This window comes from Zonotrichia albicollis, chromosome 3 (genome assembly GCF_047830755.1).
Source record: "Zonotrichia albicollis isolate bZonAlb1 chromosome 3, bZonAlb1.hap1, whole genome shotgun sequence".
In the NCBI taxonomy this organism is placed as follows: domain Eukaryota; kingdom Metazoa; phylum Chordata; class Aves; order Passeriformes; family Passerellidae; genus Zonotrichia; species Zonotrichia albicollis.
The window spans coordinates 14,864,991-14,883,995 of NC_133821.1; the positions used below are offsets into that span (position 1 = coordinate 14,864,991).

The 19,005-nt window shown below is 37.2% G+C and overlaps 1 protein-coding gene across 14 annotated transcripts in view; it reads left to right on the forward strand.

Moving 5' to 3' along the window:
• CDC42BPA (CDC42 binding protein kinase alpha) overlaps nt 1–19,005 on the forward strand; it is a 186,760-nt gene that overhangs the window by 86,017 nt on the left and 81,738 nt on the right. For all 14 annotated transcript variants that reach the window (XM_014268141.3, XM_014268142.3, XM_014268134.3 and 11 more), the window contains exons 7-8: nt 17,467–17,560; nt 18,312–18,512. In XM_014268141.3, coding sequence (XP_014123616.1) covers nt 17,467–17,560; nt 18,312–18,512 — 295 coding nt within the window. The remainder of the gene's footprint in view (nt 1–17,466; nt 17,561–18,311; nt 18,513–19,005) is intronic.

Consider the following 19,005-nt stretch of genomic DNA (forward strand, 5'->3'; position numbering starts at 1 on the left):
AGAATTATGCCAGCTTCATTAGAAGCACAAACACAGAAGCTGCTCAGTGCAGCTTCCCTGGCAAGATAATCCTGTTATCCCATCCTGCTTGTTCCATCATTTTCCTGCTTTTTCTGGGAATATACCAAAATTTAAAATTTGTCCCATAATTTTTTTTATTGTTTAGTAACTTCTGTACTCTGCCAGTAACTACACTACATGAATGCAAAACAGATTGCTGAGTTCCCCCCTTACCTTATGAACGTGTTGCCAGAACCTTTCTGTCTTTGTGCCTGCCAAAACTTTGCCTGTCTCAATGTTTTTGTCTTCTTTCCACCAGTGTGCACTAACTTGAATGCATGTATCTTTGTGTCTTGGCAAAACATAACCTTTAACACATTGGAGCTTTTTTGAGGATATCATGTGGGGGAGAAAAAAAAATCATCTAGATTTTTACTTTAGCATCAAGTGAGTCTTCACGTTGCAGTTGCTGATTTATGTGGGTTAGGAAATGTTGTGTAATGTTTTGGCTGTGCTTGTGTGATTCAGATCAATAAGCATTTCAGAAACTTGTTTTGTCTCTATTATTGCCTCTCAGTTCCCCAGCACCAGATCAGTGCAGAGTAACATGTGTGTGGAATATTATTGGCAGCATCAAAAGCATCTTCTAATCCTGCTTCTCTAGAATGATGAAATAATAGAATTGTTCTGAGAATATCAGGAAATTCCTATTCCCACATGAAAACAGAGCGTCTTGAACTGGATTGAAGCAATTTCTGGTATCCTGTTGAAATTTTGACACAATCCTGATGCAGTTCTTGAGTTCTGTCATGATTGAAATTGTCTCTAACTGGTCTGCTTGAAGGCATTGCTGCATTACTGAAAAGCAAATGTACATTTAAGGTAAAAATGCAGCTCATGTGTGAAATGGTTTGAGATACACATACTAGTGTGGGATTCATACTACACATTTTGTCTTAATTTGTGTTTTATGGTAATAAGAATTCTTGCCTAAAAGTAGCTGATGATGAGATACTAGTTTGTACAGCATTGAAATAGTATCAGAAATAATCTTACTGAAATTGGTAATTACATTAGCATCATCTATTAAGTAGAAGAACTCTGAATGCCTTATCTTCTGTGTGTTACTTTTTGGGGTATTTCTAATATAATAGATCTTTTTGAACCACAGTTTTATTTCAGTGAACATTTATGACATTCAGATCTCAGTTCTGGTCAGGCAGTACTTAACCACTGCTATATAATTTTATATGCTTGGTTCCAGAGCCATGAGAAGAAAGAAGACAATTTATGTAAACGTTTTAAGCAGTGCCATGTTCATTAAAAGAGCCAGCATTGAATTGGCTATCAGTTTTGCAGAGGGTTGGGCTGTCTTATCTTCACTGTGCTTTTGCCAAGGAGGGTTGGAGCAGATGATCCTTGTGGTCCTTTCCAACCTGGTATTCTATGAGCTATTTAGAACATGTCATCTCAAATTGAGCACTAAAAATTTGACTTTTAAGTAGGGGCCATTGCTTTCTGATGTTTCAACACAGAATAGGAACCTGTCTGTGAATATGTGAAAAAGAATAGTGTTAGGCATGTGGGTAAATTGCTTACTTAGGAAGCATTGTTTTCTCATAATGCTTTGGTAATGATGATAATGTTAAGAATTTTTGAAGAATGTTGGAAAACATGTCTCCATTTTCTTAAAATAAACCCTCTGCTGGAAAACCATTTGGCTGGTGGTGAGTTTAGAAAAGGGTTGCCTGGTTGGACATGAGGCACAGGCACCAAGATCTTTGATTTTACATTTCTGGATAAATTTCAAACAAGTAAAACTAGGTTTTTTTATTCAGTCTTTTACTGATGCAGATGAACTGTAACACATGTCCAAATGAAGTTTTTTATTAACTCTATGTATCATATTAATAAGTCATTTATAGATACAACAGGTCTATCTTGCATCTATAAATTACAGTCAGAAATTGCTGTTCCTTACTTGAAAAATTTTGCTTTCCATTTGGTTCCAGAAAGAAAAACAATGCTTGAATGTCAGCTAGACAGGAATGATTAATTCATCATTCATTAAGTCACATATACCTTAATTCTCTAAGAAGTAACGGCAAAACTAGCCAAAACTGCTCATTATGCAAGTTCTGAAGTGCACTTTCTGTAACACTACACACAGCCAAAGACTGTCAGACTCCTTGTTAACCATTAGGTGCACCAGGGCCAACTAATTCCACTTAAACAGGCAAGCAACAATGAGATTAACTGTAGGTTAAGTGACTCAAAAATAGCAGCTTTGATCCTCCAAGGGTCCAGCAATTTAAATGGTGAGGAGACCAGACAGAAAATGAGCATGGGGGAGAGGGAAACAAAGAAGAGGAAGATGGGAGTGACTTCTGAGAGCTTGAGGGATGGTGTGTGTGTTGTACTTTTGAATATTCCTAAATAATTGTTTGTTCTAGGATAGTGTTCTGTGACTTTCTTTTAAAATTGTGAATTCAGCCACAGTTTTCATTCAGTATCTGCAGTTCTCCATTTGAATCTCTCTTTAATACAACATGTAATCGAGGCACATCAGTCATATCCTTAAACTCTAATAAAAAAATCGGCAGTGCTGTGGTGTGTGTAGTTTCCTGATATATGTTCTCTCACTGTAACTTCTTGATATGAAATCTGTTGTTGCATTCAGTGATAAGACTAAAAAGGACAAAGCTGGAATCACTTTCCATAGTTGTCTCTGAGATGAAGGCTTGTGGTTCACCTGGTGCTTCAGCAAACCTGACTCTTGCCTTAGCACCCGCTGACTCTTACCACCCTCCCCTTCTGCTGTCTGCACAAGCTGCTGCTTTTCAGCATTTTCAAGGCTCTAAATTTCTCTGACAAACTCCTCCTTTCTGCAGTCAATGGCTTTTGTATGAACATCAAATGTAAAAAGGCACAACAGAAAAAAAAAAATTGGCTGTTATTAAATAATCAACAGGCAGGCTAGGAGTTTGAAGCACATCTTCTCATCCTGCTGTTCACTGTTTTCTGTCCTTCCCATTCTTGTTTATACTCTACAGCAAAGAAGGGTCAAGGAGCTGGTCTTTGTGAGGAGAAACAATTCCCAGACTGTAATATCTTGCTTGGTATCCCATGGTCAGATGAAAGATCGGAACCTCATTTCCTTACAGAATTCTCTGAAAACCAGACAGGGTAAAAGAACCTCTGACAAAATGAAAATCCAAACCCTCATTATATAGGCCAGAAATCTGTTATTTTGAATGTAATTTTAGTGTCAAAAAGGAAAACACCCTTTCCTGTCCCAAAACAGAAATAAATAAATGCACACTCTTGTAAGAAGTATTGGGCGCAGAGGAGTCTTCTGGAGAGTTTCCTAATTCACCTTGCAGTTGCCCTGGACACGGTCAGAAACAAACCTCTGCAATTTCCCATGAAATTAGCTTAACACAAACAAAAAGCCAATGCCAAATAATAGTGTACAATGTGTCTTCCTTCAGCAGTCAGGGCAGGGTTTCTGACAGCAGTGACTCTCTGCCCTCCCCTCTGTACTGGAATTTTGGGAAGGTTGGTTGTGTTTGGATGTGCCCACCGTGGCCACTGCAGTGTGGTGCTTTGGGGCTGCCTTCCCACCACGACTCTGAACTGGGCAACAAGGCACAATGTTTACTTCTTACTCTTTACAAAAGCATTTTTGGAGTCCTGAGTGATTCAGCAAATTAAAAAAACAAAATCACATCATGACAGAGGTGAGAGGATTTCTATGTTTCTTCATTTCTGCTTTCCTCATGGATTCAGAGCCATTCATGTCCCTCTTCAGCTCCTTGCACTGCTGGGTTCTTCCACTCTGTGGGCTGTCCTCCCTCTGGAGGACTTGGCTGAGGATTTCATGAGAGGGTCATGATGTGATTTCTCACCTGGTTGTGGAATAATAGCGCACAGGAAATGGTGCAGTCCTGTTGCTTTTTTATTGTCAGCATACAGCCCTGCCTAGGTACACTCCTGTAAGGAGTTCACTCTTTCTTGCTACCTGCAGCAAGGCTTGGATTCAGCCTATACCAGCATTGGTCAGGTTGGTAGTTGACATGGAATGAATAATAACATGAAATAATTTCAATTTCCAGTGAAATACAAATTTTCTTCCTTCCACTGCACATATATAGAGGTTTTTATTCTTCTTTTCTCTGTCCCTAAGAACAGTCACTTTGCATTTCTTGTGTTCAATAGCAGTATCTTCTGCTGTATTTAACAGCTTAGAATAGAATTACTTCAACACAGTTTTGTTTTTTGGCTTGGTTTTTTGGGGGGTATTTTGGGGGTTTTTGTTGTTGAGTTTGGTTTTTTGGAATAACCAGGAGCTAATACGTATTATGCTGTATATTTGCAATACAATAAAAGACATATTCAAGCTGAGGGGAAGCAAGAGAGATTATCCTAAATTTAGTTTTATTATTTCAGGGCTAATGGGTTCTTTGCTCCTCACTGTTCTACTTTTTACGTACTCACGGGGAAGCAATCTTCTTTGCTATTAGCATTTAACCTCTATACTGTTAATTTAGGGCACAGTTAAGTAGAAAGCAGATTTGGAAAAGCTATACTTTTTTCTGTTTTGGTTCTTTGCCTCCACCTCCCCTTTTCTTCTTGGAGCGAGCTAGATATTCCGACTATACTAACTTCCATTAAAAAAAAGAGAAATCCCAACTATCTGTGTAACTGCTGAATAAACCTTTATTGGGCAAAGGACGAAGAAAGCAAAGGTTCCATGCAACACATGAAAATGGCTGTGTAGTTGTGTTGTTTTCAGAAACATTCTTCTTCTGGGCAGTCTTTCAAAAAATAGATGCCCTACTATTTCAAAAAATAAAGCCCTACTAGCTTGGGAGAAGAACAGTAAAACATGGAGGATATAGCAGTGCTTCCTCACATATTGCAAGAGCTGTGGCAAGTATTTGATGCTGATATTTGTTCCCTTGGAGTGGCATTGGTTTTCTTCTCCTTGCAAACTATCTTTTTTAGTCTCCAGGGTTTACTTGCATCTTATCTTTGTTCTGTTTCCCACATAACTCAGGAGCAACAAACAATTCATTTAAATTTTTGTAATGTGCTCCCTATTCCTGAATATTTTATGTGTCCTTAAAATATGTTCTGCTTTTTTCTGTGTTTCTCCCCCTCCCTTTAATACATTTTTAATCATTTTTTTATTGCTGATCAAATAAATATGTGGGGGAGGGACAAGATCAACCTCATATTAAGACTGTATATCTTTCTTTTGGAAAACCAAAAAGCATTAAGTGATCCCAGAACTCATTTCTGCACAGACCTCCTTTTCCCTCACCTCCCGTAATTCTCAGTGCATTTTTATCTGTGTATTTATTCCTGGAGGAAGATAGAAAAGGCTAACGAAGAGTTGCTGTAGGGTGCAGTATGGACCCAGGTTAGTTTGTTTCTTGGTCAGTCCCAGAAATTTTCTAGTGGTTTGCAACTAATAGCTTCCTTAAGCTCAGGGCATTTAAAAATTGTCCGTGATAATTAAAATACATGTAGGTGTGCCTTATACAGATATACATACGAAGATATATATAAGAATAGATACTAAAAAAATTTTAAATTGTCCAAACAGCTTCTGAGTGAACACACTTCTGTGAATTGCTTTCTTTACATCAGCAGTGGATTTAAAGAAATTGAATATGTAAAATGTTAATTCACTGTTTTTATGAAAACCAGTACTAGTCCTCAGTTTATGTTTGGTTTCCTCTCAGAATTTTTCAATGCCCTGAGCAGTTTCAGGGACTGTGTGTGATTGTACAGGAAAGCAAAGCGCAGAGACTGCATATCTAAAATGAGAATCAAAAGGAAAGAAAACATTTATCTGCCTAGAACTACGTGTTAAGGTTTTTTAGCATAGGTAGTAATTTACAGTGCAGCAGCTGGGCATATTCTGGATTCCTTGTTAGCCTCTTCTTGCAGGATTTCTTTGACAGATGGCACTCACAGATGGGCATAACATTCTTAAGGAGCTTACTCTTTCTACTCCCTTACCCACCAGTAACTCATGATACTATTAGAAATCTAAAAGCTTTGACATGAATTAGCCTTACTTAGCAGACTTTAATTTTTTAATCTTTAGAATATGCTGGAGGGTAGTAGTGCTTGTGGAGTTCGTAATCTGTTTACTTAAGTTCTTAGAACCCAAAATGGAATTCCAATAAAGTTGACATGGCAAAGCATGGCAAATATACTATCATTTTATTGCTTTTTAAATTGTCATGGTAATATTTATTCTCATCTTCTGGAGGAAAAACACAGAATGACACAAAAGAGTGTAGTCTGACAACCCAGAAACAGCTCTGTCAACTGAAGTTTGCAGAGTTCAAGCAATTTTCTTGGTATTCCATTGTAACTACATTGAAATATGAAGTGAATAAACATAATATTTAAAATGGGCTGCTCAATGGAGCTTGTTTCTACCACCATCAGCTTTAAACTAGTTTGGTTTTTAGTATTTCAAAGTATCAACTAATAGGATGCCTCAAAAAAAGAGTAAACTCTGCTCAAGATATTTAAATGCACTTCTGTGATAGTTACTTGTTTGTCATGTACTTGGTGTTGTTTCTCAATATTCATGCAACTTTGGGCTTCAAGGCCATTATTCTTTCCAATGTTGACTCAAATGGCAGTTTTCCCTGATGAATGTTGTTGGTGTGGAGTTTCTGTTGAGGAATGTGAAACTATAAGCAGAGTGATCAGGTCCAAAAAAAGCATTGTGACAGCTGGGCAGGTTAGAAAGGCAAAAATAGTGAGTGCCCTCAGCCAGGTCCTCTGCTGTGTGTATTTGTAGCTTATTAGAAAAGGAGGAGAACACCAGATGAAGATAGAAACATCAACTCTGTTTTTTGTTTTGTTTTCTAAGTGCTGCGTAAATTGAAGGTACCCAGCTCTTCCTTCAGGAATTGTGCATAGCCTGGTGGCACAGCTTCTTGTTCATGGCCTATTTTTAATTGTGCTGTTTTACTTTAGGGCCCCTTGCTAGGTGAGAAATCCACTCCCTGCCATCCCATTTTTCCCAGGGGCTCCTTCATTTCAGGTTGCTTCAATATTCTTAGTGTAGGCACAGTTAGTTAGTAACATAAGGATATAATTTAAACACCTCTTCGGAATCTTTCTGCCTGCAAGTAGTTGGATTCTGAGGAACCCTCTGTAAGCAAACAACCCTAATATAAATAATTTGCTTCTGCATGTATTGAAGTGCTCTGTTCTAGGCAATGTCTATTCCTGAGAATAGTCTTTCATAATAATAAAAATGCATGCATGTAGTTACTGCAAATTTACAAAACAATTTAGCTCATGAAGGCATGGTGAGAAAAGTAATCCATGCCCTGAAATAAGTAGTCCAGACAGGATAGTGCCTAGTTTGCATTTTCAGCAAATTTCTTATGTATTTTGCCACCCAAAAGTCTTTCTATAAACCTTGTTTTTCTCCTGGCTGTCTTAAATATGTATCTGCACACATATGTGTGTGTGCTGTAGGCATTCTTAGGAGGAGATGAGCCTTCTCTGATAGCCAAGACTTTTTACACAGAGAAAATTGTGTGACAGAGCAGTGGTGTGGAGGGCTGCTCATGGAGTGGTGTCTGATGGCTTCAGGCCAATCTTGCCAGCACTGATTATCTTAATATTGTCAGAGCAATGTCAGAGAGTAACCTTGATTGCTGAGCATTTGGGGTAAATAGGGGCTTTCTGTTAGTCACACTTTAGATCAGGGAAAGGAAGCTTTTAATTTTAACAAATTTTGTAAGCCTGTTTTTAAATGTCAAGATACAATCAAGATAATTTCGTGGTTTTACCTGTCATATCCCTGCAGAGACAGTGAAGGACTTGGCTAATCTTTGTTTGATGAACTGCAATTTCCAGTGCAAAAACAGACATATTCTTAATGCTAAAAGGCTGAAGATTGTTTCTCTCTTGAGCCACAAGAAGTTAGAAGTTTGTAGGCTGCTACGACTGAACCTGTAGCACTTTGCTGTTACTGCATTTCAGAATTAGGTTGGAGGAGTTTTGGTGCAACATAACCAGAATGTTATTAGTGAAATAAAACTAAAAAGGCAGCTTTAGTCATAATTTCAGAATCACAGGATGGGTGAGGTTGAAAGGGACCTCTTTAGGTCAGCTGCTCTAACCCTCCTGCTCAGAGCAAGGTCACTGAGAGTGGATTCCCAAGACCCCCTTCCCACTGGATTTTTTGAGTGGTCCTTTCAAATTACCCATAATTCTGGATTGGCTTTGATCACTGAGTGGCACAGTGCCTCCAGAGTTTACAGTATTGTGCTGTGGTTATGTTACAGCTTGCTTCATGTAAGAATATTTACCTCATTTCCCAAGCATTGTCTCCTTGATTTTTACAAATTACATTCAGTTATAGCAATTTTTACTGATTTCCTGTGTTGATTTTTGTGATTTTCAAAACAAGTATTTGTTTTCCAAATAATTTTTTGTTTCTGAAAAAGAAATAGTTAAAAACATTCCTGGTTTGTTTCTCTGATTTTATGTTTGCTCCCCTTTCAAAACTTCTGTGCTTGTACTTCAGTCTTTTGCAGCAGGAGAGACCATCATGAATAGCTATAAAAGCTACTAAAATTACCCAAAAAGAAATGAGGTACAAGGCTTTCATATTTTCATGCATTAAATTTTACTCAGTAATACTATTCTGTTCAAGAATAATGAGTTATTAAACATTCAAATATTCAATATTTTGTGTGCTCAATTTGATATTTGAGTCCTTACAAGGTTTTTTTGTCTAATACCAGTAACTCTGCTACAAGTCAAGCCTGAGGAAAGTTATGAGCTTCTATATCCTTGATCCACTGTGAGAGGCCTGTTAACTTGGGTTTGGGTTTTTCAATTTGTTTTTAACTGTTCCTATGTAAATTAACTTCTGCTTTTCAATATGAACTTTTTCAAGTTTCAGAATGCATTGGACTTTCTCTTGTATGCTTGATTGTTTGTGACATAAGGAATTGGCTTTCTGATAATGTCTACCACTCTCTTATTATTTCATTGGCATTTAAAATCAATCTGTAAATTAGCCTTGTAAGGAACCAAGTTTACAATGGTTATCAAATAGCACAGTGTGTTCCTAGTTTTAGTCTGTAAAGCTGACAAGACAATAGAAATAATCCCTAGGCAATCACAAGTGACTTCACCCTGACATCTCTTTAAAATGCTGCATGAGGGGCCTGACCTGCATGTGAGGGTTTTTTCCATGGATATCTGGTTCTGTCAGCTGATCAGCATTTTAGATGAAGACAGTAGCTATGGGGAGTATGTAGCTGCCAAGCATTTATCCAAAAGAATTTTTCAAATCACCCCTTTTACTTATTTTTTTAAAAGAAGGAAGAAAATAGACCTAAGCATCTTTTAAAAATAATTATTTTTGGTTTGCAACTGTTATGGTGCTAGAGATATCCATTACTTGGAAACAAATACATATGCACAAAGCCCAGAGGGAGACATTTTTCTGAGGTAAATTAATTCTGGGATATTATAATATGATGTGGTGGAGCATATATTCATAAGCCAGTAACTACACTCTGCTCAAGTGTTCAGGAATGAATATGAGTGCCTGAACAAACTCAAGATATATATGTGTTGGCTGATGTACTCGTTCCCTGTTGCTTGTTATTATTTCCTTTATTAGCATTTGAAATTCATAAAGAACATTGGATACCATAAGGTAAACACTGTGTTGTGTCCAGAATACTTGTCTGAGTGGCAGAAATTAAAGGCTGTGGAGCAAAGGACTGGGAGAGGACTTGGAGAGGTCAGCTAGTGCTTTCCTTGGGCTTCAAGGCAGGATCAAACTGTGGCTAAACCAGTCTGACAGACATTTGTCTAACTGATTTTGAAAGAAAAGTGATGGAGATGGTGGCATTTCCTGAACCAATCTGTTCTAATGTTTCATCTGAGTATCTTTCGTTGGTACTTAAATTCATTACTTTTTGTGTTACCACACAAAAAACTCAGTGTGGGTGAGTGTTCAGCTTAATCTGTTTTGCATTATATGCTTCAAGTCTGTGGTGCAGATTCTTCATAGTAAAAGAAAAATGTAATGTAATTACCTTATTTTTAGTGAAAACTGAAATTAGCTCTCTGTCTGGATTAGGGATTAAGAAAGTACACTTTGGCAGAAAGTGTGGTGTGGAACTAAGTTAGTTTGGAAGTATCTGATTCTGTAGGTGCTGCACTAAATGTACTGCACAGAGTACTTGGAACCTTGAATTTTGTCATGTTTTTAATTTAGTTTTGTGGTATTACTAAGAATAAAATGTGGTTAGGATGTGTGACAATATGAATATAAAATTATCCACACTGATCAATAAATAATGATTATATCACAGATCTAGAGCCTTTACTGTCATGGTTTGGTTGATGTTTCCAACTAATTGATGAGTGTCTGTCCATTGAATGTAATGAGATTTAGAGGAGTCTCCTGCTGCTCAGAATAGAGAGATGCTTTTAGCAGAGGTGAATTACTGGGTGTTTCTGGAACAGCACATACATAATAATTTATTATCAAGAGTTAAAGAGAAAACAAGGGAGTTTTACACTGTTAAGATACTGTTAAAAAAGAACTATAAGATAAGGTTGTTTATAGCATGTATTTTTTTCCCTGTAGTTGCTCTTCTTATTAAGGCTTAAATTCTGAAGTGTTCCATCTTTGGCTATTCCTATTGACTTCAGGGCTGTATGCAAGGCTACTGCATCTTATTTGCTTGTAAGCTTTAGTTTGTCAGCTTTACATGAAGCAGGTTTTGTTTAGTACACAAACATGCTGCAATGGTCTGGGTGCTATACAAATAATAAGGCTAAGATCAAAGTTATTTAAATTATTTTGGTTTCAATTGAAATACGCGCTTTTTGGATTTCACCCAAAAATGAAGGAGTGTCTGTTTAGGAGAAGGCACAGTAGAGTCTTGATAAGAGGCATGGTTAATGAGGTACAACATATTCCAGTTTTCTCATGCTGCTATCTTGTGCAGCCTATCTTGTTGGGATTGCTAAAGAATAACTGCTGACTGTCCAAATCTAATTTGGCTCAGTGCACAGTGGTCTTTCTGCCAGATGGAGCCTATTTCTACTTTTGCTCATCAGAATTCAGATAAACCAGAGTTGGCAGAATATGGCAATGCTGACTTTGATATAACCCAGTCCACTGTAATGGAAAATAGAAATAATCTGCTGGACATCAATGTCCATACCTTTGACTGTGAAAAAAGGCATTATTTGACCAGCATTCTTGATGGGAGTTCACCATTTGTTTCACTCTGGGTATCTAAAGCAAGATGTCAGTAGAGCATCACTGAATGCCTTAATAAAATCTTCTCAGGCACCAAATTTTCTCATTTCAGTGGAGTGCTGCCAAAACCAAATGTCTTCGTTTTTAATCGTGGATGTAGCATTTCTTTGTGAGAGAGGTGTATTGAGGGAAAGTGCCTGAAACAACAGAAGGGAGTGAAATAAGCAGTTTGCCAAACTTCTGTCCTGACTAGGGATAATCTTGTGTTCTGAACGAATTTTGGATAAAAAGTCCAGGCATTCTGGCTGTGAAGTCTTGGTTGTGTTTTTTCTTCAAGTAGGTAACTTGGCAAAGGATGGCATTTCTTGTTGTAAGAGTGAATAATTATAATCATTGATGTCTGCTTTTCATCTTTTGATTTATACTTTTGGGGAATGCTCTTGCATGTACAATGAGCAAATAATGTACTGTGAAATCTTTAATTGGTAATAAGCTTTCTGCATCAGTTTCTCTGTGCCAGCAGTTACACCTGAAACTAATTTATTTTTCTCAAATGCTGTGTTTTAATTTGCATTGGTAACATTAAAAATACTGTTCATGTGAATTTTTCACAGAAAAAAAAATTCACTTGAGCTACTCACTTTGTTCCTTGCTATTCAAAAATAGCGTGTCTTGAGGCATGTGACCTGTTTAGGAAAATTAATTGATTTCCATGCTTTTCTAATGTTAGCATTAGAAATAAAAATTTGTTTTCTAGGGTATCTCTTTCTTATCTACTGGGCTCAGATAAACTAGTAGCTCAGCTATCAAATTGCTCCTTTGATTTCAGACAGGTCAATTTCTTTATTCAGGCTCAGCTCGCATCGTGCATTTAAAGCAGTGTGAGTCCCTTTATTCTCATTTCAGTTCTGCTGGTTTTTTTAAGAACTCAGCTCTGTATGCAAGGACAGTCCATCAGCATATGATAAATGAAAGTCCATCAGCATCTGAAATTTATTCCAAGGAGGATATGCTGGACATATTAAGAGGTTCCCACTTGCACCACCTGGCCTCTTTGGTTGATCTTCAGGAGAAGGACTCGCTTCTTCCTCCATTTCTGGCTGATCATATATGTTTTGAAAGAAAAAATGATAATACAGATGAATAACTAAACCAGTTAATTCTCCATCATAACTGTACAGCTACCAAGAAGAGGGATCCCTACTGGTCACAAAATCTTTAATGCCCCTAGGAATTGTATCACACAAACTTAGAAGATAAAAGCCTGTGGGTTGACCCACTGGCACAGCCTTTGGTAGTGTTTGACACCACTGCTGCTCAGTCATTCTGATCCAGTTGAAATAATTGTCCCTCTGTTTTTGATGCATCTTCCATTCTGTTTGTCTGGTCCCCTCCTCCATAAAGCTGCCCTCGAAACAAAATTTTAAAATTCTCCTCAATCTGCTCCTTCCTGATCTGTAGACCTGAGGAACTTCACATGGTCTTGAAAAGAACAGAATTGCAGTGATACAGTGATTCAAGGAATGATATAGGTGAACCTCAGGAACCCCTGTGCTTTGAAACCATAAGATGATCAGATAATTTAAGTTGTAAGGAACTTTAGAGTATTTTCTAGTGCAAATTTCAATATGCAAGACCTCATGATTCCTTAAGTTTCCTTTAGTATAAGAAATAAATCCAGGGGAAAAAAATACGTTCACATGTATTAAAAATTCTTTTTTAGTTTATTTTGCAGCTGGAATGTGCTATGGATTTAGCATGTCTCAGAGGGAATACTTTTTCTTGAGTCTTACTGAACAAATGAAATTCTACTCTGGCTCATTAACAGAGAAATCAAAATAAATGGCAATAATCCAGGTATCTGCTGTAGTCCTGTTTCAGAATGTTGTTTATATTAACATAGTTAGTATGTAAAATGTTTGGGTTTTAATTACAGCTTAAGAAAGTAAACGGTTTTAAAGAGGGGTGAGTGAAGTCATCTGGGTAAACATGCCAATCTGAAGAACAGCTCCCCACATTAAACTAAGAAGCATTATAAGGAAGAATTCATTAGAGATTTTTCTTTCTTTTTTTCAATAGCCTTTGCTCATTTTCAGTGCAAGTGAAGTGTTCAGTATTGCACACTGTTTATTCCTATTGTGTTCTTCAGAAAACAGCAGCAAAGCTGCTGTGCAGTGCTGATTTTCTCCTACAGTCAAGGCCAGCAAAGCTTAGAAAAGTAGAATTTACTCCTGGACACTCTGTTGAAGTCCAAGTTTAAATGGACATACTTGTTTCTAAAGAAGTTTATTTGGTCCAGATTTCTAGTTCCTTTAGTGCTGTTAAATCACTCATTTAAAAAAAAAAAAAAAAAAAGGTTTATTTGGGCATGTTGAGTTTTGGTGTTCCCTTAATTCAGTGTGGAGGATATTTGAAGAATTTGTGGTAGCTTGGCTTGTGTGGGTCCAGCTCTGGCGTCCTGCACCCCTTGCACATTGAGCTTCCTCCCCTGAAGCTGCTTCAGAGTGGGGCTGAACTGTCGGGGACTTGCTCAGGGTCTCCAGAGAGCACAGTGGTGTCAGAGCAATTCAATACCTGTTCCCACTAGAAATCTGGCTCATAAAATACCTTTCAAATGCTTATATTTCTTGAAAGTGAATTAGTATTTCATATTTCAAGTGGGCTGACCTTTTATTGCAGTGAACTAATTACAGAGTTAGTGGGGTATTTGGGCTCTACAGCCTTCTAGCCAGATGATATTAATTGCTTGACTGAGCACCATGGTTCTTGTTGAGTGATGTTTAAATGGTCTGCCCACAATCACCTGGTAATTCTTATCTACAAAGATTCAGCCCAGTGCTCTATTCACTGAGCCATATAACTTTTCATTATTTGCTCATTAATTTTGCCAGATTTTAGGTACTTAGTCTGGAATTTGCCTTCCTTAGTGTTTGCCTGAAGCTATAAGGGTTCCTCTTTCCAGAAACAAAATCAAGAATCATGGATTGCTTTTCCTATATAGATTTTCAATTAATAAAATAATTATTACAAAACCAGTGAGAAAATCTTCTGCTATAGGGTGGGGAGACTTGAAATTCAGGAGAGAATCCTCCATGAGTCATGGATATCTTTTCATTCCTCTTTCTCCCACCTAGATATTTTCAGGTTATAATTTTTCCCTCAATATTCCAGTTGGTATGAGTTCCAAGCCACTGTGTGCAGAGTTTGATCCCTAAATACTTTTCAGTTTTCTTCTACTGTATTTGCACTATTTCAGAGCTGTGATATTGAAGGAATTTGGCGAGATGCTGATAAATAGACACTAGAGACTGTGTGCAGAGTCTCTATTACTGATAGTTCTTCTTTTGGTGCCAAAGAAGATTGCCATGAAAATTGGACAGGAACTGGTCATGAGGAAGGAGGATACAGTTGTCCTGTATCATAGGAATAGGAAGCCAGTGGAACAGGACTGTGAGTAAACAGTGACTGCTGAGAACTGAAATGGGATAAAAAACAAGATTAGTAAAATTGGAGCAAGCAGGGAGATGAGGACTTGGGAGTGAAGAAGATGAGAGAGGAAGGAGGAAATAGAAAGGGAGGAAATTTGGGGTTGATAGGCTGTGAAGGATTGGACATCTCAGCTTTGGGCATGAGTGTAGGAGAGATAGGAATAAAAATGCAGTTGAGATGGAAGTAGAAGGAACCAGTCCATACAGTGAAGAAACTGGGATAAACGGGGAAGTTGGAGTGCATGTGAAGAGAGAATACCATATTCTCTTTAGAACAGGAGATAGACCAGCTCTGATCACTAAAGAGAGTAAACAAATGTCATTCAAAGGAAAACCTGGAACAAAACTCATCATTCTAATGGAATCTAGCCGCTGCAGGCTCAGTAAAGATGCAGGGTTTAAGACATTATTTTTTCCTATAATCACCACCTTCAGACTCTTCAGTTACACTGGCAATAGTTACTCCTGTTCCATGTTCCCCTCTGGGGCTCATAATTTTCTTTCCCTTTGCTTATAGCCTGCTCTGCTCTGCAGGTACCAGCAATTCTTGTCTTTCAAACTGTCTTTTATTAATGTAGCTCAGAATTCAGAACAGTTGTTCATAGCCCATAGCTTCTGTTACAAGAGCTGAAAATAATTTGTTTTTATTAAGTTGGTCTTTTCTTTTTTCTTGAGCTGTAAAAATTATTCTTATGAAGTTATTACTGAGCATTACAAATGCCACTCTGCAAGAAATTGTTGTTCCTTCAAGTGCATTCAGTGTTGTTTGCAGGTTTGTGTTGACAACACAATGAGATTTTTCATTTTTTCTTGCTGTTTTGTGAGATTGAATGGGAGAGGTTGGGATGATGATGATGGTTATTAATGTTATTATTATTTCTCTTGGGAATATATTAAAAGATAGAACATGGATAAATGGAGCCTCAAGGGTGACTCATGTTTTTGTTTAGCTTGAACTAGGTCCAGCTTCTAGGAGGAACTGGATTTTTAGGTGCATGTTTTTGCAAAGTGTTTTAAACTGAAGTTATAATTCCAGCAGTCTCAATGGCATGTGTTTGTTTTTATTTAGAAGCATGTTTAAGGAATGTTTTTGGTGGGAGAGTGCAAAACAAACACAACTATCTCAGTCTGGAGGCTGCAACTCTTTGGCATATTCAGTGTCAGCAAAAATCAAGTGGAGGAATGGTCTTATGAGAATGGATTCAGTTATTTAGTTATTCAGTTATTTTTCTAATTTACTTTGTAAAGAATTGTCTTTATGCTCACTTGCAAGTTGTGAAAGTGTGATTTCTTGCAGTGTTTGCTTTCTACTTTGTAAATATTTCTGAGCATTTGAAAGGTGCCTAAAGTTTGTTTTCAACATGTGCTGCTATCTGCTTGTCTTTGAGTAACACAAATTCAGGAAGTTATTTTCTTCCAAACAACAAATTGTTACCATATTTATTGTCACCAGGTGTGTGACAATGTGACGCCCTTATGCCATAGGTTCTATAGTGTTGTTCAAAGTGTGATTCTAATTTTTTTTTTTTCTGTTGTAAATTTTCAGTAAGACTTGTCTATAACTCGACTTCTGGTTGGGAAAAAAACCCCAAAACACCTCCAACAAAAACAAAACATCAAAATCCAAACAACAAAATTTGCTCTCAGGTGCCATGTGAACGTTTTAGCTTGTGAATATTTTGATATTTGTCTGTAAAGCAGTTAGTTATAATTATCTTGTAAGTTGTTTGGGGAGTGAAGCAAAGTGAGGACTTAAAATTTCTTTTGGTTTTTTTAGCGGTTTGTTCTTACATCTTAAAAATGTTCCCTGAGAAAGTATTTGTAGACCTATATTCGTACAGTCATAACTTATGCTTTGAATATAATAGATAAGGATGGTGTAAGAATCTAATAATGTCAGATATTTTTAAAATGTAGCTTGATGTGTGTTTTTAATATCTATACTTAATTGAAAAGAAATTTGAACCTAGTTTATAAGTTGAACAATAAATGTCTCTCTGGTAACTGAGGGCTTTTGTCCTACTCAGCTGTACACTGGGAACATACACTCTACCTGTATTTCAGTGCACTTAGGAAAAGCCTGAGACAAAAAAAGGCCAAATTTACAATATGAGGAGTTTATTATATGAGGAGTTTATTACATGTTTATGATGCTGCCTGCTTAGAGGGGTAGTTCCATCTGCATCATGAGCTCAATGGGCAGGCAGAGCTGCAGTGGTGTGTACCACGGTCATGTCAGCAGAAGCATGACAGATGTGCGCAGTGAGCTGAGATGCATGTGAGAGAAGAATGTCAGTGAAAGACAGCAAATCTAAAAATGTGTAAACTATTTCAGGATTTCATTGGCCTTTGTTCTGTTGTAAAGTCTAGGGGTTGTTTTCCTGCTCCAGTATAAGCATGCGTCTTCCACTAAAATTCTTCAGATGATTTTAAAATTTTAATACAAAAGCTCAGAGCAAATAAGATTCTCCTGTCTACCCTTGAGACATGAGAGGACAATTCTTATTAAAATTAAGAAGCATTGTAGGATTTGACTGATCCACAGCCTCATGAAATGTCTCTAGTGCAAACTTCACCATATCCTGAGTGACTGTTGGGTTGCTGGTTTTCAATGAAAAGACTTGCAGAATTAATGCTTGGAATACATCTAATGCAGTACATTTTGTACTAATCCTGGAATTTGTTTTATTGCAGGGATATAAAACCAGACAATATCTTGATGGATATGAATGGACATATTCGATTAGCAGATTTTGGTTCTTGTCTGAAACTGATGGAAGATGGAACGGTAAATTAGAAAGAATGATACATTCCTAAATATTTTTTCTTCAGTCCATTGATAGCCACAAAATATGTGCTAATAAAGGGAATAGGTGCCTCATGGCAAATGAAATGGAGCTGTAAGTGGTATTGGTATATAATTGACTTTCTTGAAAATTCAACTGCAGACTGCTTGGATTTGCAGTATATTAAGAACTTTTTAGCATACAGTCAGCTCATGAATAAATAAAGGGAAGCTGTGCTGTCAATGCCAAGTAGGTGTTTATGAACTATGAATCTCTCAGTTTTAAGCTCTGAGCTCTAATCTTTATTGAAAATGTAAGCTGTAGTATGAGCAGGATGAGATACTGAAATGGGATGATGTTCTTCTAGTCCATTTAAATTTGCACATTAAGTGTGACTAGAATGTAATTCCAGTATGTTTAATCATGTCCCAGAGGATTACAAAGTATTTGACCTAATATATGTGACTACCAAATCTATAATTGCTTGCTGGCTCTAGTCCTGACAACTGACAGTTCTGTCCTTTATCTGTTTTTAAATATTGATAATAGTTTAGCAAAAGTAAATTATTAGGCTGCCTATTACTGCAGTTGGATGGTTAAGTGTTTCTTAGTTAATTTAGAAGCTTTTGCTTGTGTTTAGTTGTTCTTGTTATGACAAGAATGCTGGACTAGAGTTATATATACATGAACATAGTATGACAGTGTCTGTAATGATGAAAGTTGATTTTAATCCTGAAAATGTCACTTCTCTAGGTCCAATCCTCAGTGGCAGTTGGAACACCAGACTACATCTCTCCAGAAATCTTGCAGGCCATGGAAGATGGAAAAGGGAAGTATGGGCCCGAGTGTGACTGGTGGTCCCTGGGCGTTTGCATGTATGAAATGCTTTATGGAGAAACGCCCTTTTATGCTGAGTCCTTGGTGGAGACCTATGGGAAAATAATGAACCACAAAGTTAGTGCACTTTCTGTCTGTCTCTAAGCTAATTTTTAATAATGGGGTAACTTGAACACGTATTTAAAAATAAGTTTTTATGTACTAATTATGTTAAGTGTTCATAAATGTAGAACAAAATATGTTTCCATGTAGCAAGTTAATGCTTATGGATTGCAGATGACTTTGCTTTGGAATAAGGCTAAAACTTAAAATCTGGGTTTGGAAACATAGATGTTAATTCACTCTGTGGAGTCTGTCTTGGCTACATTGCATCAATCTTGTTGTGTTTCTTTTTTCTGGTGAACCCATTCCTTGGCTTACGCAGAAGATTCTAAAATGTTCTTCCACATAGAGCTAGCTGTAAAATTCAACGGCTGTAGTGTAAGAGAAATTTAAATAAAGGAGAAAAAGTAGAAGATAAGATCTCTTAATAGTTTCCATCCTTAGCAGAAGTCTTTTCCTTGAAGCTTTACTGCATGTATTTCAGAGCTGGAGTATTTGCCCATTTCTT